The 25,187-nt window shown below is 49.7% G+C and overlaps 2 protein-coding genes across 8 annotated transcripts in view; both read left to right on the top strand.

Moving 5' to 3' along the window:
* Window positions 1–11,619, top strand: part of ESYT2 (extended synaptotagmin 2) — a 60,650-nt gene extending 49,031 nt beyond the window's left edge. For all 5 annotated transcript variants that reach the window (XM_036247500.1, XM_036247496.1, XM_036247499.1 and 2 more), the window contains 7 exons: window positions 3,785–3,934; window positions 4,557–4,942; window positions 6,119–6,217; window positions 7,985–8,116; window positions 9,413–9,518; window positions 10,704–10,753; window positions 10,840–11,619. In XM_036247500.1, coding sequence (XP_036103393.1) covers window positions 3,785–3,934; window positions 4,557–4,942; window positions 6,119–6,217; window positions 7,985–8,116; window positions 9,413–9,518; window positions 10,704–10,753; window positions 10,840–10,885 — 969 coding nt within the window. In that variant the 3' untranslated portion in view covers window positions 10,886–11,619. The remainder of the gene's footprint in view (window positions 1–3,784; window positions 3,935–4,556; window positions 4,943–6,118; window positions 6,218–7,984; window positions 8,117–9,412; window positions 9,519–10,703; window positions 10,754–10,839) is intronic.
* NCAPG2 (non-SMC condensin II complex subunit G2) overlaps window positions 7,924–25,187 on the top strand; it is a 65,911-nt gene continuing 48,647 nt past the window's right edge. For all 3 annotated transcript variants that reach the window (XM_036247493.1, XM_036247494.1, XM_036247492.1), the window contains exons 1-3: window positions 7,924–7,934; window positions 9,018–9,020; window positions 22,878–22,997. In XM_036247493.1, the coding sequence (XP_036103386.1) occupies window positions 22,920–22,997 (78 nt within the window). In that variant the 5' untranslated portion in view covers window positions 7,924–7,934; window positions 9,018–9,020; window positions 22,878–22,919. The remainder of the gene's footprint in view (window positions 7,935–9,017; window positions 9,021–22,877; window positions 22,998–25,187) is intronic.

Genomic DNA, 25,187 nt, shown 5'->3' with positions numbered 1-25,187 from the left:
AGATTTGACATTAGAGAACCTCACAAGCAAATCTTCATTAGGGGATAAGCACACTTGGTCATGATGTATCCTTCTTATGTATTCAATTTAATTTGCCAAAATTTTGTTGAATGTTTATATCTGATTCCCAAAGGACACTGACCCACAATTTTTCTACAACTTGTTTATCAGGGTGACGTTAGCCTTGTAGAATGAGGGGAATTTTTCTCTTCTCTTCATTTTTCCAAGAGTCTGTATAGAATTGTAATGCTTGCCCACCTGATTAGTCAATTCCTTTATCATTGTAAAAATTCCTTTTACAATTACATTTAAATGATATTCTTTATTCTGTAATTGACTGATATTAATATAATTGTCATATCTTTCTTTTTATTGAAGTTAGCGTGGTTTAATTTTTTTTCATCCTTTTTTTTAACCTATTTGTAAGTTTATATTTAAAGTTGACTTCTTCTAGACAATATACAGTTGAATCTTGTGTTTTTATCCAATCTTTCTTTTAATTTGGGCATTTAGGCCATTTGTATTTAGTGTGATTGTTGATGTGGTTGGGTTTAAATCTGCCACTGTGCTATTTGCCCCATTTTTTCTTTGTTCTTTCTCTCTCTCTCTCTCTCCGTCTCTTTTTTAATGTGACTTCTTTTGGATTGAGCATTTTGTATAATTGCATTTTAATTTCTCTTCTGGCTTGTTAACTATAGCTCCTTGTTTTATGTTGACTGTTGCACTAGGGTTTATGGTATCCTCTGTTACGCACACTGATCTCCCCCTATGTGGTCACCAGAGGTACAAGAACCTTCTGTGGCATGTTTCTGTTTCCTCTCTCCCACAATATATTTTATTATTTTTGCTCTAAACAGTCAATTATATTTTAAAGAGCTTTTTAAAAAATAGGGAAAGTAGTTTTTCCTATTTAACTGCATACTTACCACTCTGGTATTCTTCACTCCATTTCTAGCAGAAGCAAATTTCCTTCTGCCCAAAGGCCTCCTTGAACATTCCTGCAGGGCTCATCTGCTGGCGATGAATTCTTCCAACCCACGTGTGTCTGAAAAGTCTGTTTCACCTTCATGTTTGAAAGATATTTTCACAAGATATAAAATTTTGGCTAACTGGTTTTTTTTCTTTCACTTTCTTCCCTCTTGCATTGTTTCTGATGAGAAGTCTGCTGTTATGACCATTACTTCCTCCATTTTTTCCCGCCTCAAGTGTCTAATCTGCTATTGATCCCAGCCTGTGTATTTGTATCTTGGATGTTCTCTTTTTTCATCTTAGAATTTGAGTTTGGATCTTTTGTCTTCCATGTCTTTTCTTTGCCTTCCTGTGTGTATGCAGTCTGTGCATGATAGCTGCTTATGCTGTTACCAATTCTGTTGTTTGTATAGTTGCTGGATCTGCTTCTACCAGTGATTTTTACCTTCATTGTGGATTATATATTTCTACTTCTTTGGTTGCCTGGTAATTTTCCATTGTGAATTTTACAGTATTGAGTGCTGGGTTTGTATTTCTTTAAGTATTTTGGAGCTTTGTTCTCATTTAGAGGTAAGTTACCTGGGCAACTTACCCAGGTAAGTTTGAGCCTTTCGCTGCTTGATTTAAGCTTTGTTAAGCAGCCCGATAGCCTCTGGTCTTAGGACCATGTGGCCCTCGTCAGATGCCCCACATGTTACCAGATTTCCTGTAGCCCTTTGTGCTCTGGTAATTGTCTCCCTGCTCCTCCTGGGCATGGGTCCTTGTGTGGTTCATTCCCTCGCATGTGCTGATCAACTGAAGACGGGTCCTCGGGGCTTCCAGCTCTCTGTGGAGCTCCCTCTTCTCTGTCACTTTCTGCTCCTTGATTTCTTTACCCTGTGTCATCAATGCAGGGGGACCCCTAGCCTCTGTCTGGGGTCCTCATCCCAGCACCATGGCCTGGATACTCAAGGCAGTGACCAGATCAGTTGTCAGGCTCACCTCACTTGTTTCTGGGTTTTTTTTTGTTTTTTGTTTTTTAAATTTTTTGTTTCTTTATTGATTTTTAGAGAGAGAAGAAGGGAGAGGGAGAGAGAGATAGAAACATCGGTGAGAGAGAACATTGATTAGCTCCCTCCTGCATGCCCCCCACTGGGGATCAGGCCTACAACCTGGGCATGTGCCCTGACCAGGAATTGAACCAGCGACCTCTTGGTGCAGGGTCAATGCTCATCCACTGAGCCACACTGGCTGGGCTCACCTCACTTGTTTTTAAGTGAAGGTGAGATGTTAAATTCTGTTCCTAATACTTCATCATGGCCAAAAGCAAAAATCCTGTGTTTGCATGTTTTGACATGTACACTACATGTGAATTACATCCTCAGAAGGAGTTGGAGGCGCTTCTTGGATGTACGCCTACAGTCCCAGGGGCTGTGTGTTCTGTCCTCCTCTCATGTCATCTTAGCTCAAGGATGGGGCTGTTCCAAGTGGATCGCACAGTTTTCACGGTCATCCCAGGGGCGGGCATATGACACATGCCAGTCTAAATATTCTAGTACCCGTATTTGTTTTCTGCATCGCCTCCTGTCAGTCTGAGAAGTTAAAGGGCCTCTGCTCTTTAGCTGTACAGCTCTGACTTGGTTGCTCAGCCCTTGAGGTCCTGAGGGGAGGTCCTGCTGTGGAGGGCTCAGGTCTGCTCAGAGCACTGGGCCAATGTCGGTCATGGCAGCCGGTCCATCGTTCTCTGCTTGTTTTATATTTTCACATTCTTTTTTATACAAAATGTATCTGTCTCGCTAAATTTTTGTATTTGTTTAATTAATTTTTCTTTCATAAGTTGCACTATTTTTAAAATAATCTATACTTACTGGATCTTGAATTTTAAAAAGCAGCTTTCAAAGTTCAGTAAACATTGTTGCAGTTATTTCTTTTAAAAATGCTTTTAGCTTTGGCCAGCATTGCTCAGTTGGTTGAGTGTCGTCCCATGCACTGGAAGATTGCCAGTTCAATTTCTGGTCAGGGAACAGACCCAGGTTTTGGGTTCAATCCTTGGTCGGGGTATGTGTTGGGGAGGCAAATGGTTAGTGTTTCTCTCTCTCCCTTTCCTTCCCTCTCTTTCTAAAAAAAAGTCAATAAAGTCATTTTAAGAAATGAAAATAACAATGCTTTTGGATTGCAGTTTATAAAGAAATTAGCAGTCAGGCTCTTAGGATTTCATGTGTAGGTATCTTTGGCCATTTTCGTACGACTGGTCTAACTCTGGTTATAAACTATTTTGTGTTACAACAATCCAACAAGAACGATGCCGATTACATAAGTAATGCCGCAGGATATTGTTCAGGAGACAGGAATTGTCATGCCACTGTAAAGTTTTTAAATAACCATGTAGATTTTGAATAGAGAAGGCTTAAACGACACTTAAAAATTTTTTTCTCCATGAACAAGTATCACCAGTAGAAACTGTCATGTCACTAGGAATGAGCATTATCATCATTTTCTGTGGGTTAAGATGTTTCTTTCTATTCTTCAGGTTTGTATAGACTGTTGCCTCTTAACTCAGGGCTCTCCTAATGGATTCATAGCCATGGTGTTCTTTCTGTGCTCATAACAGTGTAACAAGGAAATGACAGCTACACGTGACATGGGTCCACTGTAGCTTCACTCCTTATGATGTTCTGTGTTTTTCCAAGGAGGCTTCCTTCTGTGTTAATCATTTAAGGGAATACTGCCTAGAAAGAGATGGCGGAAGTATGCTTTTTAAGGACTGGATTTGGACCTTTCAGCATTTTCTGTCTTTATCCTTGGAGCTCAGTGTGTTCTGTGGTGTGTCTTGCAGGTCAAAGATGAACAGCATCAGTGTTCCCTGGGAAGTCTGAAGATCCCTCTCAGTCGGCTGCTCAGTAGTGATGACATGACTGTGAACCAACGATTCCAACTCAGTAATTCAGGTCCAAACAGCACTCTGAAGATGAAGATCGCCCTGCGGGTACTGTAGTCTCCCACGGGACGCACAGGGTGGACAGGCGCAGCTGCAGTAGCAAAGGTCGCAGGCTGCTCCACAGTGGTAGACGGCAGGGACACAGTGGGTGGTGGTCATGGGGCAGCCACAGGGCTCAGGACAAGGGTGGGAGGAAGGACCAGACCACCTGTGAAGGATGAGGGACCAGACCACCTGTGAAGGATGAGGAACTAGACCACCTGTGAAGGATGAGGGACTAGTCCACCTGGGTGGGAGGAGCGACTAGGCTTGTGCAGGGCAGCAGCTCAGGTTCTTCTGGGAGTAACAGTTCCCACAACTGCACTGAAATCCATGGAAATGGAAGAGGCTGAAGAGAATACACGGAAGTGACATCTACATCATAGTAGTGATTCTTTGGTTACTTAAACTTTCCTTACCTAGTACTTTCTATTTAAACTTTCCTTATCTAAAACTTTCTGTAACATTGTATTACTTAAATAATAGAACAGATGAACAGATAGACCTGATGGTTTATAATGTTTGAAGCCAAGCTTTAGAGAAACATTTGCAAGTGTGTAGATTAAAGCTTCATGCACCAGACTATTCCCAGTGCCATCGCTTCCAACTTTGTGTTTGTTTCCACCTCTAGGTACTTCACCTCGAAAAGCAGGAAAGATCTCCAGACCACCAACACTCAGCACAAGTAAAGCGACCCTCCGTTTCCAAAGGAGGGAGAAAAGTGTCTGTGAAGTCTCAGATGTCCGCTTCTCCAGGCGCTGGTGACAGCAGCCCAGCCCCATCCACCCCAGTCACTGGGGGCGGTGCGAAGCCTGGTGTGGAAGAGAGAGCCCAGCCCGGAGAGGCCAGTCCTCAGGGGCCTCGAGATCTGGGCAGAAGCTCCTCCAGCCTCCAGACCGGTGCCACCTACTCCCCCAGCCACATCTTCGTCAAGGAGCCCACCCCCAGCATAGCCTCGGACATATCGCTGCCCATCGCCACGCAGGAGCTTCGGCAGAGGCTGCGGCAGCTGGAGAAGTAACTAGACGTGTTTTTGCTCTTGCCGAACAGCGCGCTCCCCACGTACTGGGGGTGCAGTCTGTGGTAGTGAAGGGACCTGGGGAGGCTCCCTGTCACAGTGAAGCCTGCCGTTTTCTAGGGCCTGACATTCGCTCTTTGAGGGTTAGAACACGGTGGGTAACAGGTCACACGCGCAGCAGAGGCTCCGGTGCTTCCGTGTGCCTGCCCTCAGCCCGTGAAGGCCGAGTCCTTGGCCGAGCTGCCGCACCCGCCTGTGGGGCCTGGAGTCTGCTGTGCAGGACTGGGGCCTGTTCCTCTTGTTTGTTCAGCACCCCACTGCGGGTCCCCAGTCGCTTTTTGTCTGTCTCTGGATGTTTTTGTTGATTTCTTAAGCCCAGTGATTCCTAGATAAGGAGGAAAAAGCAGTCTTCAGGCTCTACCAGCTTCAGATGGTAACTTTTCCTCTCAGTGGAAGGAAAAGAGTTGCTTTTGAGACAGTCCTTCCTCTGGGCTCTAAGAGCTGTGAGCAGTGCCGTGGGGCAGAGCCGAAACGTGTGTTCCTGGCGCCGGGACGCAGGCACATGAGTGGTCCTCTCGTCACCACACTCCGGGCAGTCTCCTCTGCACCCTCTCACGTCCACCATTTTGGAAAAAAGAAATCAGCTCTCCCCTCCCTTCTTGCTCTTAAGGAAATAGAATTTTAAACAAGAAACCACTTTTTCTCAGGAGAAAACTTTGGGGAGCAGCCGAGAGGGTCTTGGGGAGACTGAGCCTGGCAGTTGTTGGTTGTCTTAGAGTTTTTGACTTAGAGACACAGAAATCGTGGGGGGTGTCGCGATGTTATCACAGGCCCTGTTGGTGAACATCATAGCCAGGGCTGGTGTGGGGTTTGAGAAAGGGTACGTAGATTCAGGCAATTACAGGCCCAAAGTCTCACAGGGTTGAGGTTTCTAACTAGGAGACCGCTGTGTCTCCTTTTACTTTGGGCCCCAAATGACAAAACTGTCAGTTTTGAAAAATGAAGTTACATGAACCTTCCACTGAAATGGGTATTGGGCTGGCGGTTTGTGCTCAGAGGTCTGGCTGTGTCCTAGTTCCTGGGCCATTGGACTCCTTGTCCACATGAAGGGGGCGACCTTCCGGTGACGGGCCTGCGAAAGGCCTGGGAGACTGACTTTCTGCTTGTTTCCTCAGTGGGACGACGCTGGGACAGTCGCCCCTGGGGCAGATCCAGCTGACGATCCGGCACAGCTCGCAGAGGAACAAGCTGGTGGTGGTCGTGCACGCCTGCAGGTGAGGGCTCCCCGCGGCTCTGCCTCTGCAGGCGGGTCCCTCGGTTTCGTCTTTACAGAGCCAAGCAGTTGGATCCACTGCAGTGCTCGTCTTCGGTCTGTGCCCCTCCTTCGTTCTCAGCGTTGTTTCTAAGCACCTGTAACCATCTGGTGCTCCGCCACACTCCCCTGAACTGTGGTTCAGGTACCAGTTCCTGCTGGGGATTTCCAGAGGCTGTTAATGTAACTCGACAGTGGACATGCTTCCTTTTATTGAATGAAGTGTTTGGGCGATTACCTTTCTAGGAGTAAATTTATATAAATTGAGAGGATCCAGAAGTTGATGAGTCACGATAGGCTTGCTGTAGTCTTTAACGAAGCAAGTGTTCAGTTGACGTCAGCACCGAGGGGCCGGGCTTGCCTGTCCCCGTCGTCAGGGAGGGAGGGTCAGTCCTGGCATCTGTCTTGATCCAGCGAGTGTGCGTGAGGTGGCAGTGTGCTTCCATGGGCGTGATGAACAGTGACGGTCTGTGGAGCTGCCTTTCTTTACGTGACTGTCTGTCTCCGCAGCAGTTGTGATGTGTGCATTCATATAGGTACTTGGCTCTTGAAAGCTGTTGGTGACAGAAAGTAAAATGAGTGACGTTAGAGACAGAGCCATGAGGGCAGGGGGCAGTGCAGTGACGTTAGAGACGGAGCCATGAGGGCAGAGGGCAGTGCAGTGACGTTAGAGACGGAGCCATGAGGGCAGAGGGCAGTGCAGTGACGTTAGAGACGGAGCCATGAGGGCAGAGGGCAGTGCAGTGACGTTAGAGACGGAGCCATGAGGGCAGAGGGCAGTGCAGTGACGTTAGAGACGGAGCCATGAGGGCAGAGGGCAGTGCAGTGACGTTAGAGACGGAGCCATGAGGGCAGAGGGCAGTGCAGTGACGTTAGAGACGGAGCCATGAGGGCAGGGGGCAGTGCAGTGACGTTAGAGACGGAGCCATGAGGGCAGAGGGCAGTGCAGTGACATTAGAGACGGAGCCATGAGGGCAGAGGGCAGTGCAGTGACGTTAGAGACGGAGCCATGAGGGCAGAGGGCAGTGCAGTGACGTTAGAGACGGAGCCATGAGGGCAGAGGGCAGTGCAGTGCGCTGAGCACCTGTGTTCCTGGTGCTGAACCGTCTTGTGGGAGACACAGGAGTGGAAGCTGCTCAGGGGCTCCAGCCAAACAGTCTCTGACGGGTCTCGGTTCGGCCAGTAAGTGGTCACATATAGTTGACTTAAACAACAGGTGAGTTTCTAGGGCACATTGCTGGACTTAAAGACACCACCAGACTTCTAAACAAAGACCCAAAACACTTCTAATAAAGAACATTGGGATAAATGTGAGCTCTCCATACATTTAAGAAAGATGAATAAAAACAAGTGTGATTGTTAATTTTCCAACCCGGTGATTCCGGTTTCAGATCACAAGTGACCAGATGTCCTCCTGGCAGCTCAGGGCACAAGGTGGGAACAGCCCTGGACGGGACATCCTTCCCTCTGGGGCCACTCGGGCCTGCACCCGCAGTCACTCGGACAGTTTAGCCGCCGTTCTCGCGTGCCCGTCTGGGATGTGAGGGGAACCGAGACCCCTGCGAAAAGCTGTAAGACACGGGAGAACATGCTAACTTCGACCTTTTTTTTCTCATGAACAGTATACCAAAACGACATTTCTCGAGGACCTCCTGTGGTAAATTTGAATGTGATGCTGAGTGCCATTTTTTAGATTCTCATAACTGCTGTTCTCTGCTTTGTGTTGAAGAAATCTCATTGCCTTCTCTGAGGACGGCTCCGACCCCTACGTCCGCATGTATCTGTTACCAGACAAGAGGAGGTCAGGAAGGAGAAAAACACACGTGTCGAAGAAAACACTGAACCCCGTGTTTGATCAGAGGTATGGACTTGGCTCAGCTGGGCCAGACTGCTGGGTCACGTCAGGAGCCGGCCAGTGCCGGCCAGTGGCTAAAGCATTGAAGCCAGCACAGTACGGAGACGTCAGGTGAAAACCTCCAAATGGCAGTGAGCCTGTAAGATAAGTGAGCACTTTGGATTTCACACAGAGGTGACATGTAAACATGGACGGTGAGACCAGTGTGACTAGATAAAGACCAAATGCTTGATGACCCTGAAGAACTGGGTTATAAATCAAAACTGAGAATGTTAAAATACATATATTTTTTTAAAATAATAAACCTATAACATCTGAAAATACGACATTCTTATGAACACAGCTGGTTTCCAAAACAATTTTAAAACTTAGTGAAAAGAATGTGGTCATTGTTTTAGATTTTTGCAAGTCTCTGTAATGGTCTGGCTTAATAGAGGCTCCAACTGCTTCTGCAGTCGGTCGGAGGTGACAGCCTCCTGAGAGGTGCTCAGGCCACACATCTGAGCCTCAGTGTGTGTAGATGCGATGTCTCACTTGCAGTCCTCTGTAGTTCAAAAGCCACCAGCATTTTGGGAAATAAAAGTTGCATGATATCAGTATGCACTAACTCAGCTTATACTTTGTCTTTAATGGTCCTAGCTGTGTCCACCAAGTCTTGGCGTTAGTGTTCTTGCTCAGTGCAGCACTGAAGGGTTTGGGCCCCACGTGCCGATCTCAGGTGCCCCAGCTCCATCAGAGGGCTGGCCACCTCCCAGCCTCGTCCTTCCCAGGCCGCAGGCCCTCTGTCCTCTGGTTTGCAGAGGCCGTGTCTCATGGGAACCACACACCAGCCAGCTTCGAGGACTTGCTTCCCCGAAGGCATTTAGTTTGTGGCATCTGGCTTTAGCCACTAAAAAGTGCGGTGCAGACGGTGTTCCTTCGTAATGCCAGATCACAGGACACTTCTTACCAGCTCCCTCACCCAGGCGGTGACATTGCTCTGCTTTAGCCTTCAGGGTGAGGGAGCCAGTCTGGACTTGCCTGTTGAGTCATGTGTAACATCCACAATCCCACATTCTAGCTGCCCCACCCCATACGTGGGCGGTGGCACACGCCAGAGTCTTCTCTTACTTTTGAAAACACTGCAAAATACTTTGAGTTTGCATCTTTATGAAATGCCAGCCCCAAACATCTAGCACAGGAACCCCATTTACAGTAGCAAACATAACATTTGGAGTGGTCTCATAGGCAGAAATGTCACGTTTAGTTATGATAAACTACAGCAAGATGATGGAGAAATTTAGGGAAGGTCCCCTCTCTCAGCTTTGATTTCAGCGTCTCGTTACCAGAAGTGCAGAGGAGAACGCTGGACGTCGCCGTGAAGAACAGTGGTGGCTTCCTGTCCAAAGACAAAGGGCTTCTTGGAAAAGTAAGTGTGAAAGGATCCTAATAAATGCCCGGCCGGTGTGGCTCAGTGGATGGAGCGTGTCCGTGGACTGATAGGTCCCAGTTCGATTCCCGATCAGGTTACATGCCAGGTTGTGGGCTTGATCCCCAATGGGGGTGTGCAGAAGGCAGAATCAATGTTTCTCTCTCTCTCTCTCTCTCTCTCTAAAAAATCAATAAAAAAACTTTAAGAGTCCGAAACATTAAGAGTCCAGCTGGTGTGGCTCAGTGGTTGAGCGTCGACCCTGCACCAAGTGGTCGCCGGTTCAATTCCTGGTCAGGACACATGCATAGGTTGTGGGCCTGATCCCCAGTGGGGGGCATGCAGGAGGCGACCAGTCGATGTTCTCTCTCATCGATGTTTTTATCTCTTCCTTTCACTTCCTCTCTCTCTCAAATCAATAAAGGGAAAAGAAAAAACATTAAAAAAAGAAATTCAGCACCTACCTACCACAAGTGCCCCAAGTTTGTGCTGTAGACCATTTCCACAGCATAGAAAGGGGAGGACTCACTCTGTGGTTCATGGACTGTATCAGCCACAGCACCCACACACTGTGAAGACGGTTTAAGTCATTTCATTGTTTTTCCATATTTGTGTTATTGGCATATTAGTCCTACTAATACCATGAGTCCATGAACTTATAGTTGAAGAAAAGGTTATTTTTAAATAAAATATTTATTTGAGTGTCACAATGAAAGAAAACCCAAAGGGAACATATTCTCTTATAATTCTTTCTCAACTAACCAACTTTTTTTTTTTTTCCTAACAAGCCATTGGCTTCATTTCTCTGAATTTCTTTTAGTCTTTGTCTGTGTCCACATTTAGCTTTTGCATAAGGATGCGCGTTCTTAGCAGCGTCTACAAAAGTTAAGTCAGGGAAGAGGGGGTCTGGATTGTGGGTGCCTCTGTGGACCTGCCTCCACACACCTGCTGCCATCAGCCCAAGTCACTGTCCCTACAGGCCATCCCCACGAGGGTTCATAGTAGCCCGGCTTTCAGACTGGTGGACCAGCCATGTCGCTCCTCAGCGGGTCCCAGGGTAGAACACGTTGACAAGTGGGAGACTCACAGTAAAGGAGAGGCCACAGTGCAGACCGAGACAGGGGAGAGCAGAGAGCAGAGGTGAGGGCCAGGGAGGCCTCACCCTCACACACTCTCCACCCGCAGGTGCTGGTTGCTCTGGCATCTGAAGAACTCGCCAAAGGCTGGACCCAGTGGTGAGTGTCCTCCGCAGATGACAGACCCACGTGTTCATTTACTGCCACTGTCCACACTGACCCTGCCATCCCCTTCCTGTGCTCAGGTACGACCTCACAGAAGATGGGACGAGACCACACGTGGTGACATAGGACGAGCTGGCCTGAGGGCTCCTGTGTCTACCCTGCTCCGCGAGCTCACAAGACGCCCTGCCCCCTGTACCAAGGCTATTTTTATACTCCATGTTCTTCCCTAGACATACCTTAATGGTTTTATAAAACGTGGACATTTTAGGCGTATTTGGCCGATGTTATTGTGAGTGTTGTGTGTTTGACTGCCTCTGTGTGCACCGTCAGGACCGTGCACAGCAGGGCAGAGGCACTGCTGTGCCGCGCTGTCGGGAGGCAGGTATGTGTCTGTGCTTGTTGTTGCCTTATTTTGAATATCACTGAGGCACACCGTGCCATGTAAATAGACTCTATTTTTTATAATCTCTACATGCCGGTTGGAATTCAGAAGAAAATGGTTTAAGGAAATATATATATTTTTCTTCTAAAACTTATTAAATTCTTATGACAAGTAATCATTTTTGTCTTTGCAGGAAAAAGTTCTCAGTGATATTTTACGCTGTTTCTTTTTAAAAAGAAAAGGTGAAAGATTATTAAATATTAGTATATCTCTGCCCATTATCAATGAAAGAAGTATTCAAAATATTAACACTTTTATAACTATAAAGATGTATTATTGAGAAGTTGACTGAAGTGCTTATAAGGAAAAAGGTTATATAGCTAAGTTCATAGAACATTAAGAGAATTATCATGGTTCATAAGTCACATTGTACTAATTTGAAATGTCTTACATAAAATGAAAATGTCAGTTCTTTTGAGTTGCTTGTTATAACTTATTCATGAAATAGTGCAGACACACAGTGACACTTTTTCTAAAATGTAACACACGTTTCAGCATCAGCAGTCAGGCTGTTGCGGAGCAGCTGACCTGAGCTCTGTTGATTTTGCGTGTTTTCCAGCCTGTGAGGAAAGACAAGCGCGGTCGCTTCTCGGCTTTTTGGCTGAGATCAAGTGTGAGAGACGAGCGCGTGTGGTCACCACAGAGGTCGTGGGGTGCACGGGGAAAGGAGGTCGGGAGTTGTGGTGAAAATCGATTGCTGACTCAGCCCCTCGTCAGCGGGCCATGGACAGGACAGATGGCCGGAGCTGGCCCTGGCACCATTCTGCTGTACGCAGAGGCCACCACGCCCAGGGCATCTGCACAGCGGCGTCTGGGTGCGAACCACCTTTCCTGGGTCTCCTTACTTCATGCCATGACCGACCTCAATATTGCACAGTTGTTTTTGGAAGGTATTTTTCTTCTTGGAATATTGGAAGCATGTTTTATAGCCCAAAGAGTGTCCTGAGCTGTGCTGCCCACGAAGGATGCGGACGGGCCGAGTGAACGCCGTGTGCTGGCGCAGGCGGGGCTTCCTCAGCCACGAGAGCCTTTGAGAACTAAGCATGAAGATGTCGAGGATAGCGCTTTGTGGTTGAAATGGGGGACCTCACCGTGAAGTTCTACGGGCTCTGGATGGCCCTCGTGCCCCAACACCGAAGTGCCTGTGGTAGAGGCTGACGGTCACGCCCATGCAGACCGCACGCTGACCAGGGCATTCTCCAGGATGCAGCCGGCAGCCTCCCGCCACGTCCCGGCATCCTGCTGGCCTGGTCTGCTGTCCCCTGACTGCTGGAAGTGCAGGACTCTGATGGTGAACACGTGCACAGGTAAGGAGGGTCGCAGGACACAACTGTGGCATCTTAGTAGCGTGAGAAAGACAGGATTGCAACTAAATCTAGTTGCCTGCCCGCGATATTAGATTAATTCAGTATATTTTTAAATGAAGTCCGTTGAGGGGCTTCTGGCATCATCTACAACAGAGAAGACGCACTTGCTGAAATTTAGCACGCCAGTCATTTCCACCAACGTCCTAAACTTTCGGCTTTTGCAGCCATGTGCTTTACCTATTCGATGTTTGTTTTACTTGATGAAACACTTTGTTTAAGCAATTAGGCAAAGTAACTACAATGGAAAGCCAAAAGGCTGTGCAGAGCCCGTTGGCCGCACGATGCCCTCATGATGCAGCAACCCACCTGCAGGTTCCAGGGACACTGCAGCACCTCCCAGGTGCGATTCTGACTGCTTGCGGCGACCTTGTATTCAGAGGGAAGCTCTCATTCTGTGGGAAAGCATAAGAATCACCCTTGAGGCCAGGCTTAGCCCCCCAGGGTCCTGGCAGTGGAGGACACAGAGTCCCCAAAATTTTCATTTCTAGTTCTTTACAATCAACTCATCTAGGAAAGGGAAACTTGAGCTTTTCTACAGTGAGCCAAACCAGAGGGGAGAAGTTCGCTTAATAACTGAAGTTGAATTCTGACAGTCTGTATATGTGGGTTGCTTGTCCTCTGCCTTAAAATACGGGTGTAAAGGTTGTTTGCAAGCTTCAGATGAAAACAGAAGCCTTGTAGAATCGACATTCGGCACTGCGAGAACTCCTCCTCCAAATACTCTTCCTCCGGAGCTTGGCCCTGCTTTTCCAAGAACCTCAGCCAAGTGTAGATCAGTGTCTGCGTTCAAACTGCGGCTGTCACCCTGAGTCCACTTCCAGCGGCTCACCACAGCGAATGGGAGACTGCAGAGGGTGTTACAGGGAAGGCCCTTGTGTTCAGCTAAGGTTACACGACACTGCATGTATTCATCCAATAAAACTTCTACATGAGCTCACTGTGGTTGGTTCTTTGTCTTTGAAAGTCCCAGTGTGGGACCAGATGATCCGAAAAGTAAATGTAGGACTGTTTATATTTGCTCTTTGTGAGCTCTTCCATTTTCAGAAATACTGCATTCAATCGCTGGTGTTACTTCTCTTTTTCCATCCTAATTGGACCCTCATCTGCCCACTTCAGACTATGGGTTTTGAAAACCACTCTTCCTCTGCCCGGCTGGTGTGGCTCAGTGGTTGAGCATTGACCCTGCACCGAGAGGTGGCTGGTTTGATTCCCAGTCAGGGCACATGCCCAGGTTGTGGGCCTGATCCCTAGTGGAGGGCATGCAGGAGGCGGCCAGTCTGTGTTCTTGCTCACAGATGTTTCTCCTTTCCCTTCCTCTCTCTAAAATCAATAAAGAGAAAAAAGAAAGAGGATTAGCCTTATTTGATAAAAGGTTGGTTAAAAAAAAGAAAATCACTCTTCTGAAAGATAATTGAGTAAAAATACAGTCTTTCAATGTGCTTTATAACCAGAGCGCTTACAAATCATGAGACGAAGGCTGCTCTGAAGAACGGAGGGAAACGCTGGTGTCTGCGGTTGAGGTTGGGGGGCTGTCACCTCTGTCTGCCCAGCCCTCAGTGGAGCCCTTCCTGAGCCCTGAGAACTGCAGTGGAGGAACTCGAGTCCCTTTGTCACAGGCGCCACACGAGGAAAACGGAATTCATCGTCTAAAACACCCAGACTCCCAAATGTCTTTTCTTGGGAGTTCTGAAAGCTAAGATCCATAAGTAAGGGGCTCAGGGTCTTGGGCTCTGCTGATTGGTCCGTTCCTGTCCAGCTTCAATAGCTCCCTCTGACTTATTTAGCTCTGGGCGTCATTCTGTCCAGGGTCTTGTGACTGGCCAGGTGGTCTTCCTCCTTACAGAGTTCTGCAGGACATCTTGGAATGGTAAGTGCTGTTATCACAGCAGGAAAAGCAGAGCTACACGGCTCATGCTTACAGGTCACAGTGGTACGTTAAGCCACGTGTGCCTTTGTATTTTCCCTGAGGCTTGTTCTACTGGCCGGCCTCTAGGCTCCAGGACACGACTACATTCCAGTACAGCTAAGAAGGGTCATTTTAACTAAAAGCTACATTCTAGTCTACCTAGTCTTTTAGGGTTTTCTGTGGGTTTCAGCTGGAGTGGGTGCTGCAGTCCTGCCCTGGGCTCCTTCCCCACCATCTATGTAGTGTGAGTCTGAGCCTTGTTCCTTTTCACGGCTGAGTAATACTCCAGGGTATGGAAGGACCTCCTCATGTTTGTCATCTGTCTGTTGGTGGACATTGGGTTGTGTCCACCTTTTGGAGGACAGCGACCATATCCTGTGTTGGGTGTTGGCTCAGAAGAATGCTGGCCAGGCTCCTTACCCTGCAGCTCAGTGCTCAGTCGCTGGTTCAGCATGACCAGGGCTCATCAGTTTCGCGTGCCACTAAGTCTCCTCCTCCTTTATTTCCGAGATTTTCTTTTGACCTTTACATGGGCCACATGGACAGCCTACTACTAATTAGAAAATACCGACTCCCGGCTGTCCCTCAGCCGTCTGACCTAATTGGCCTGGAAAAGGTCTAGGCTTCTGTTCTTATAAGCAGCTCAAGCTCTATTGGGCCATGGTTGAAAATGCGTTGCCCCCATCACCTGTCTCTCTCCTTGTGTTACCCTGCTCTTTGGTGGTCTCCCCAGAAGGTGCAGCCCCTCCCAAGGACCCGGGAGGAAAAGCGAGGTGGATAGCTCACTGTCCCCCTTCTGTCTTTTCAAGGTCATCATGTCAGGAGATGCACGCAGATCCCTGTCAGGAAAGGCTGGGAATGGTGTTAAGGAAATACACGCAGGAGGGCAAAGGTTCAACTTCGAAGGGCTTTGCTCTGTGACCCAGTTCACCTGTCATTTCACCCTCCCCGTGTCTGTTCATCTGAGCAGGTGCGCCTACAGAGGACGCCCAGCTTTCACCCTCGCACCCTCAGTGTTTCCCTGCAGGAGTCGCCGTCTGCGGCACCAGGGTTTCTGCATGGCCCGTTCCCAGGGGTAGGGAGCAGGTGTGGCCTCGAGCTTCCAGTTACTTCTGCTTTTTCTTTAATTGATCACATATGTCCGCATGTCCCAAGTTCAAATTGAGAGACAACACAGTGTGAAACCACAGAAAGGAAGTGTCTCTACAGCTGCCGCCTGATTGTCCTGGAGCCTCTCCCTTCTCGGAACCTGTGACTCAAGCCCTGGCAGCTCTGTGAGCGCTGGGGGCCCGCCTGCCTTCACTGCCCCACCCTGTGCATTTTCCCCAGAATGCCTGAGAAATACTCTTTCTAATCAGCCCTATGTTAGGTTTTAAAGTTCCTAGCCAGTGATTTTAGTCACTTTCCTGGTTACTATTGTAATTAGATGACAAATTTGATATGCAGGGAACAGACAACTGGTTTCCTTTTCCTTTTAATTTTTTTTTCTTTATTGATTTGAGAGAGAGAGGAAGGGAGGGAGAGAGAGAAACATCGATGAGAGAGAACCTCGATTGGCCGCCTCCTGCATGCTCCCCACGGGATCGGGCCCACAACCTGGTATGCGCCCTGACTGGGAATTGAACCGGCGACCTCTTGGTGCATGGGGTGACACTCAACCACTGAGCCACACCGTCTGGGCGTCCTTTTCATTTGAGCCATGTGACTATGTTATTTGCCCAATACAAAATAAACTGAATTTTTACAAACCAATTTTACACTTGGTCCATTATCAAAGATATTATTTTAGCCCCTTCAGACTACATGTTGCAAAGAGCTTCAGCCTTATTTTATGTTGCCTTGCCATGGAGTCCACTTTTATTCTATAAACTGTTTCTCATGACCACATCGCAAGGTTTAAGAAGAGCTTGTCTCATACCTCGTTCATGTTCCATCAGCCACAGTTCGGCTGAAGAAAGGACTGCGTGAGGCCCAGGGTTGGAAATGCTCCTGGGAGGGTGGTGGTGAGGGGGTTGGAGGAGGCTGGGAAAGACAGGTGCGTTTGGGGACCTGCAGCAACTTCCAAGCTCTTCATTTTACGCTTTGAGGGAGGTGAGGTTCAGAGTCACCGAGGGGCCTGTGTAAGGTTGCAGGGCAGCCGGGTTGCTCAAGCAGTGTGGCTTCAGAACCCACCTTGTTTAATCAGCTTCTTAGGAGCAGACAGCGGGGAGAGAGAACTGAGTGAGGTGAGATAGAAAGAAGAGTGGAAGGGGCAGGATTGAGCAGGCCAGAGGGGCGACTGAAAGTGGGAGCAGACACCTAGGTTGGGGGGACAGCACTCAAGGAAGAGTCCGGAGTGGAGAGTGGGTCGGACTGGGGCCATCAGCATTCAGGGGTGCAGGGAAAGGGGTGCTGCGCAGCGAGGGCAGAGGAGAGAAGGCGGAGGGAGCGGTGTGAAGTGGGTAAGGGGCTGCACTCCGCCTGTGACAGGGTTGGGGCCCCCATGCTCTTTGTGGCTCCCCTGCTTGCCTCAGTGGGAGAGACTTCTAACAGACCGGTGCCTCCACCCCAAAGGCTGTGACTTTGTATTGTTGAAATGACAATTTTTATCTATTTGGTTTAATAGGGGACATGATTAAGTGTTTTCACTTTTCTGTGTGGTTATTAGAGGTCCACAATGCATCTGTGACTCCCACTGTATTTCCACTGGACAGCCTTGTCGCCTACCAACCTCCTGGGACCTCCCCCTGGTTTGGGCTCAGTCAGGGACAGAGTCCACACTGGGCGTTCCAAGAATGAAACATTTGGCCACGGGGTGGGGTGGGGGGCCTGACCTCAGAACGGCTGTTGAGGTATGGAGGTGGGGTGTGTGCAGGTAACAGGTTGAGCACACAGGACTTTGCTGTTAATGGACACTGAGGTTTTCAGGCTTTGGGGTGAGTGGAGAAGGGGTGTGGTAGAGCATGTGGGGAGATAAGGGTGGCCTGGGAATATGGGCTTCGTGTGGTGACCAACTTGAACAGGGCAGGGAGGACAGGGAGGGTCCAGACAGACCTGGGACTTGGGTTTCTGGGGCTCCCCTCCCCTTTCACGAGGAGAGAGAAAGCCTCATGAGATGGGGGTCTTAGCCCAGACCAGTCATGCTGGACCCCTGGTGACAGTCCTGGACCCTTCCAGGTCCTGATTCAGCTGCAGGAAGGAGGACTAGGGGAAGGACAGGCAGCCTTGGTCCCCCTGAGGGTCAGAGCAGATCTGGAGGCCACTCTGTTTCTCTGTAGTTGATAATACTCTTCCACACTTTTCCTGCAGTTAGTTCTGCTTTGGTTGACTGGTTGACAGTGAGGCCTGAACTATTTGGAAGACATTCTCTGTAAACTGATTTAAATCTGCAGCTCTCCAAGGTGTGGGTAAAACGTATGTAAAGCAAACAATAAAAACTTTTATTTAAAAAAAAGTAAGTTGTGTTGACAAAAGTGCCTTGAAATGGAAGTATAACCGATATGGTTAATAGTAATTTAATGTATCTGGGTAAAGGTTTTTTGGTAAACTTCCTAGAATCTGACAAAGTAAATGATTTCAAGTGACTGGATAAAAAGTATTTTAGAAATTCAGGTTGTTTCCAAGTTTTCGCTTTCTTTTTTTTTTTTTTTTTTAATCCTCACCCGAAGACACTTTTCCATTTTCTACTCAGATAGAGTGGGAAGGAGAGAGAGGAAGAGAGAGAAACATCAATGTGAAAGGGGCACATCGAGCGGCCGCCACCAGCACAACCCAACCAGGGCCGGGGACAAACTGCAGCCAAGATACATGCCCTTAGCGGGAACCGAACCCGGGTCTCTGTGGACCGCAGGCCGACACTCTAACCGCTGAGCCAAACCGGCCAGGGCCAAGTTTTCGCTTTCAACAAAAACTGAAGGAAAGCCCAGTCAAGTTATTAGGTGATGCAAACTGAATTAACAAATTGATGATAATCAGTGTGTGGTTTTGGGATTTAACTAAAGTATTGCCGCAGTCCAGCTGCAGCAGGGTCCAGGGGGTCCCGAAGGTGGTGAGGCGTCGGCGCTGGGAGACAGATGACTACACGACTCAGAGGCAGTGTGACACTGTTCCGATTTATTACAAGTTTCTATGTGCTTATACACTTTCCTTTTGGGCATAAATTTAACTTTTGAGGTTAAAGAAGCAGGGAGTTACATTCCATAGTACCAGGATGTTAGTTTCATTTTTGTCAGAATTAATTTATAACTTTTTGTGTTTATAGATACAAAGAAGGGAGTAGAGCAACCTGTAAGGTGAGACAGAGTTTTCTATAGGCTCCTTGTCTGAGATTAATAGTTGATCTAGTTCTGGGTTTTTAGATCAGCTAGTTTTTGATTTACCTCCCTAACTAACTCAGGACAGCATTTCTTATAAAACCTATTCAATTGCAATGATTGACATTTCTTTTGTTCCCTTGTGCGTAAGCACCAAGGGGGACCTTGGCGTTCCAATCCTTCCATGAAGGCAAGCTCCCATAAGGACCATGGAGTCCGTCTTTGTTAACTATTCTTATTCTATCTTTATTATATGCTCCTGCAAAGGGCAAGGGAGGGTCAGGAATCCTTTGTATACTTCTAGCCCCTCTAGGTGGGTACCACAGTTTTCCTTTTATTCAATAAGCTATATAAGGAAACTCTTGAGCCAGTGGGTAGGGGTCGATACAATTTTCTTTTATTCTCTTGAAAGACTCTCTGTCTGGGGAGGAGGCACAGGAGTATAAGGTGCCTCCATTAGTTCTACCTGTTGCAATTCATCCATGAATTGTTTATTAGGGACTTTCGGGGAAAAATTTTTACCTAATTGAATTAGTAAATTATTAAGACAGTCTGGACATGCAGTGGTGAGTGTTTCAGGGGAAGCTGGAGTTTCTTCAGAATTTATTTGAAGAGGCATGATTTCAGATATCTTCTTTATTCCCAGGTTAGTCATATAGAGGAATAATAATTCCCAATATTATAACTCCCATAATACCGATTAATCCCACCCCCATGCAACGTCCTCCTCCTAGAAGATGCATCCTTGAAGCTTTCTTCTCCATATCCTGACTTTGTCAGACAATATGGTTGGAAGAGGATGCGGCAAGTATACTCACGGAATTGTGTGACATTGCTATTAATTTTTCATATTATGCCCTTATTTATGTGAACAAGTTTTTCAGTGTTTACACCTACAAACACGAAAAATCAGAATAGAATATTCATCCTTGGAAACATAAATGGAGTTAAAAAATAGCCTTAAGCATAGCATTCAAAGTTGTTTCCACCCTGGCCGGTTTGCTCAGCGGTTAGAGCGACGGCCTGCGGTCTGGAGGGACCCGGGTTCGGTTCCGCTAAGGGCACGTACCTCGGTTGCAGTTTGTCCCCGGCCCTGGTTGGGTCGTGCGGGTGGCAGTCACTCGCTCAATGTGTCCCTTTCACGTCGATGTTTCTCTCTCTCCCTCCCTCCCACTCTATCTGAACAACAAAATGGGAAAATATCCTGAGGTGAGGATTAAATAAATAAATAACAGTTGGGTTTCCACAAAATTTGAGTTTCAAATCTGATCAATACTTAAATTTTAGTTGTGTGGTTTCGATGTTTTTATCCCTCACACGTGGAAGTCGTACACTCCAGAGCGTCATGCCCACAGCATGTGTAACAAGGTCGTTGGCGACGTGGCTGAGACTGCACGGGGAGCGGACGCTGCACGAGGAGTGCGTTCAGAGGGGGACCGCCGCCCCCTGCGAGTCCCCGATGCCATCCAAACATACAGACGTCACGGTGTCTTTGGAGCGTCCACCTTTATAATTATACCAAAGACGGCGTCCGTTCAGCTCAGCGGGAAAACTAACTTTATCTCAGACTGGAAAATGCCAGGATCCGAGCTCGCGTGGAAAAGGCGGGGCCGGAACGTGGCGGGCGGGCGGGCGTGTGGGCGGGGCCCGGGGCGCGGGCGGCAGGGGCACGCCCTCCAGGGCCCCACCCAGGTGCGCCCAGCTCTCGCGAGAGCGACGCGTGGTGACGCGCGGGCGGGAAGATCGCGTCGGGGGCGCGGGCGGGCGGTTTTGAATCTGGTCCGAGCGCGGGAAACGGCGGTTCCCGAGGACGAGGTGAGCGCCGGGAGTGCCCGACCTCCAAGGGCTCGGGGCAAGGGGCCGGGAAACCGCGGGGGTCGAGCGGGTGAGCCCCCAGCACCGCATCCTCCGCGTGGGCCGCGTCCGAACCCACCGCCCGGCCGGCGTCTCTGAGGAGGCGCGTCAGAGGCGGGCACCGGGGCCCGGGCCTCCCTCCCAGACGGACCCCACCGGGCACCCCCAGCCGGGCCCCGGGACTGACCCCACCGGGCACCCCCAGCCCGGGCCCCGGGACGGACCCCACCGGGCACCCCCGGGCCGGGGACGGCCCCACCGGGCACCCCCAGCCCGGGCCCCGGGACTGACCCCACCGGGCACCCCCAGCCGGGCCCCGGGACTGACCCCACCGGGCACCCCCAGCCCTGGCCGGGGACTGACCCCACCGGGCACCCCCAGCCCTGGCCCCCGGACTGACCCCACCGGGCACCCCCAGCCCGGGGACTGACCCCACCGGGCACCCCCAGCCCTGGCCGGGTATTGACCCCACCGGGCCCCCCCAGCCCGGCCCCGACCCCACCGGGCACCCCCAGCCGGGCCCCGGGCCCGACCCCACCGGGCACCCCCAGCCCTGGCCGGGGACTGACCCCACCGGGCACCCCCAGCCGGGCCCCGGGCCCGACCCCACCGGGCACCCCCAGCCCGGGCCCCGGGACTGACCCCACCGGGCACCCCCAGCCCGGGCCCCGACCCCACCGGGCACCCCCAGCCGGGCCCCGGGACTGACCCCACCGGGCACCCCCAGTCCGGGCCCCGGGACTGACCCCACCGGGCACCCCCCGCCCGGGCCCCGGGACTGACCCCACCGGGCACCCCCAGCCCGGGCCGGGGACTGACCCCACCGGGCACCCCCAGCCCGGGCCCCGACCCCACCGGGCACCCCCAGCCGGGCCCCGGGACTGACCCCACCGGGCACCCCCAGCCCGGGCCCCGGGACTGACCCCACCGGGCACCCCCAGCCCGGCCCCGACCCCACCGGGCACCCCCAGCCCGGCCTGTGCGCGGGGGGCCTGCTAGGGAGCAGCTCCTGGCCTAGAGGAAGGGTTTGCCCCGGGTGAGGGCTCTGTTCCTGGGAGGGCCGAGCGCCGCCGACCGCCAGAGCCAGGCTCGTGCGGGGCCGGGAGCGGCTGGCCGGCGGGTCCCCCTCCATCGGGACCTCGCCGGCTGCGCGGCGGTGGGAGGGGGCCGCGCGCACTGCAGGCAGGAGCGACGGGGTCGCAGCTACGGCCGCCGTTGCCCAGACCGCCCGTGGACGACGTGGTTCCCGCTCGGGTTACACTTTTTCGGAACGTCGCTTATTTTTAAAGTTGGTACCAGCCTTCATGGGTCGTCCAGCTGCGGCCCTGCCGGGCCCAGCTCACAGCTGTCCGGAGTTGAAGGCGGTGGCTACTTAGTGGGGAAGTTGTTTCCTACTTTTGTTGGTTTACTTTAGACCCTCAGATGTGGGATCCTCTGTGTAACTTGGCTCTTTGTCCCCATAATTGTTGCCGTTGGTACCATTAATTTTTCATATTGTTTATATAAGGGTGCAAATTTTCATTTATTTTTTATTTTATTTAATTTTTAGAGAGAGGAAGGGAGAGAGAGAGAAACATCCATCTGCTGCCTCCTGCACTCCCCCGACTGGGGACCAAGCCCGGAATCCCGGCATGTGCCCTGACCCGGAATCGAAATCAAACCCGGACCTCTCAGTCATGGGCTGGTGCCCAATCCACTGAGTCACACCCATGGGGGCACTTTTCATTTATTTTTAAAGTGAGGGGTCCTGTTCATATAAGGGGTGAGGAAAAGTAGGTTTGCTGTGCCATTGTGAAATTCCTGTGAGTTAATCAAGTGATTGTAAGCATAACCTGCCTGTCTGTCCCATACAAACAACTGTAAACCTACTTTTGCCCATTCCTGTACCACTTCATCTTTGGTTGGTGTCTTTCAGACAGGGCCCATCTAGTTCAGGGGATGTCGGTGGAAAATGGGTTTATTAGGGGACACAGGTTGGGAAGGAGCTAGCACAGCCCCAGTCCCCTGACCTTTGGTTCCCCAGGGGTTGGAAGCAAGCACGTGCTGGGCTTGAGCACACCTGATGCTCACACTAACTAGCTCCCAGGTGACCCTGTGCCGTGCTGAAAAACAAGCAGCTGTGACCGGGATTTCATTGATGCCCTTTGGAAAGGTAGAGGGGCTTCCTTGCACTTTGGGATGTTAGTACCAAGTTACATCTTGTAGGAGGAGATACATTTGCAAGTGCAAGTTTCCGTGTGCTTATGTTTCCCACTAGGGTTGCATAGTAAATGCCGGATGAGACGCAGTTTCATGTGTCATGGAAAAACGAGAAATATTTGTTCAAGCGGTGTCTAAGGAGCTGATTGGAGAATTTTTGCAGTTCATTCAACTTGACGTAAGTTTTATGTTAAGCTTTATTGTGATTTTGACTGTTAATGTAAAACATTTTTCTAAAATTATATCCATAAATGAAATAGTCATCTCAGTGAATCCTTAGGGACCAAGGTTTATTTAAAAAAATAAAAGCCAAGTGTACTAATACCTGTCGATGGACAGCTACTCACAAATTGCATTTCCTGCTTTCTTTTAAGAGAAGGGTGCTGAAGGGTGCTAAGAGAGGTAATACTGCGCTGTGCTCTGTTACTCACTTAACTATCTATCGCTCTTTTCTCCGTGCATGGTGAGGAAGACAAGATGCTTCTTTGTTCTCATGTTAGTCCAGTGCTGGTGCTGTGGACCCAGGCGTTCACACGAAGTAAGGGCAGGGAGGGGGAGGGTGATCCCACTGTGGGCAGCTTCCCATCCTGGCGTGAAGGCTGTGGAAGCTCAGCTCTGGAAGGTACGAAGAAGTTAGCCGGTCAAGACACATGGTGTTTGAGCTTGAAGGGTTAGTAGCAGTAAAGTGCAGAAATCCACTGGTATTAGTTTCCAGATAAACTCCCTGCGTGTACATACATTTGTCTCAGGCTCTGTCTCCCAGGATATTCAAACTAGGACAACAATCTAATTTTCATTACCTTAAACATGTAAGTGCTTTCTTGTTTTTGCAAAACCACCTGTTTATAAATCAGAAGGTTCTGGCAACAAGAAGGACACATTAAAATCCTCCTCGACCTATAACTTCCTGATCTCTTGGAAGTTGCCGAGGCAAACTGGATGAGTCTGTGGTCCTCATATAAAGGCAGCACCCCAGGGGCCTCACCAACACCAGCTCATGGGTAATGGCTAAGCCTCCCTGAGAAGAGCAGCTGAGGGCAGAAGCTGTCATCAGATGTGAAGGGAGAGTGCAAGTCTCAGGGTGCAGCTGCCTGGAAGCCAGTGACACAGAGTTTCTCAGCTTCCATGTACCCCACACAGCTGTAGCCACTCAGCGAGATCTTTGGTGAGGAAAACAGAGAAGCCCTTGGGCTAGAAACACAGGACAGACAACGCCTTCCTCTCTGGGGGACCTGTACGTCATTCCCTGTCCATTTTTTCCTTTCTGTTGAGGTACAATTCACATAATAGAAAATAAACTATTTTACAATGTAAAAAAAAAAAAGTGCAGAAATCCAGCATGAGAGGGAGGGCAGGAGCTGAGCCGTCTGTCTTTGCCATGTGAAGGAGTTGAGACTTGGTCCTGAGAGGCATGGGGGCCTGGTGCCAAGAGTGACCTGGGTGCAGGAGAACAGAAGGGAGAGAGGACTAGGGGGCCGGAGAGCAGTGAGGAGGCTGTGCCTTTCCTAAAGGTGGCTGAGTTGGGACAGGAAGAGGAAGGTATGAGTGTCCCGTGAGCTGTTGGGGTGGGTGCCGGCACTATGGATTGACTGGGCACGGGCCGGGAGAGGGCCTGGAAGGGTTCCTGTTTTTTGACTTGGAGAGCCATTCAGTGAGGTCATGAATGTGGGCAGAGACAGGTTTGGGGGAGAAGATGGCTCAATGATAGACGTGTGGAATGACTGCCAGGGGGCGTGCCCAGGACGTGTCCTGTAGGCAGATGGGTCTGCAGCCAAGGAAAGGTCTGGGCTAGAGACAAATTCAGGTTTCATTGGCTCCAGTGGAAGCTTAGTCACGGGAGTGGGTAGGGCTGTCTGCAGTGGAATAAGAAGGAGTCGAGCACAGGACTCCGAGGAGCCCCAGCATTTAAGGCACTGACTACAAATACTGTGGTCTTGGGCAGAAGAGGCAGCTTGGCTCGTTGCGGTCATACACTGGAAGTCAAGTTAGTGACAGCTCGGAATTAGAGAGGACGCTGATAACGTTGTTGCTAGCAACATGTGTGAAATCATTTTCCTTTATGAGAGAAATATGATTTTGTGCTATAAAATGGTATCCTATAAACTTAAAAATAACCGTCAGAAACTGGAGGCAGCTCATCACCACGGAGGTGTCGATGACGGCAGATATGCAGATGCTAGGTGTCTGGATTAGCAGGAGTGTAGGTGCTTTGAGACGTGCAGTATGTGAGTGGTTTTAAGTCCAAAATTGTTGCCACAAACAGTTCCATAGTGTTAAATAAAATCACAAACTAAATTGTGATGATGAAGCTAACTCCATATTAATTTAAAATCTGAAGGCCACATGTGAGTAGCTGGTCGGCACAGGC

Source organism: Molossus molossus, unplaced genomic scaffold, assembly GCF_014108415.1.
Source record: "Molossus molossus isolate mMolMol1 unplaced genomic scaffold, mMolMol1.p scaffold_m16_p_7, whole genome shotgun sequence".
Classification (NCBI taxonomy): domain Eukaryota; kingdom Metazoa; phylum Chordata; class Mammalia; order Chiroptera; family Molossidae; genus Molossus; species Molossus molossus.
This window is presented reverse-complemented; position numbering and strand designations above follow the sequence as displayed.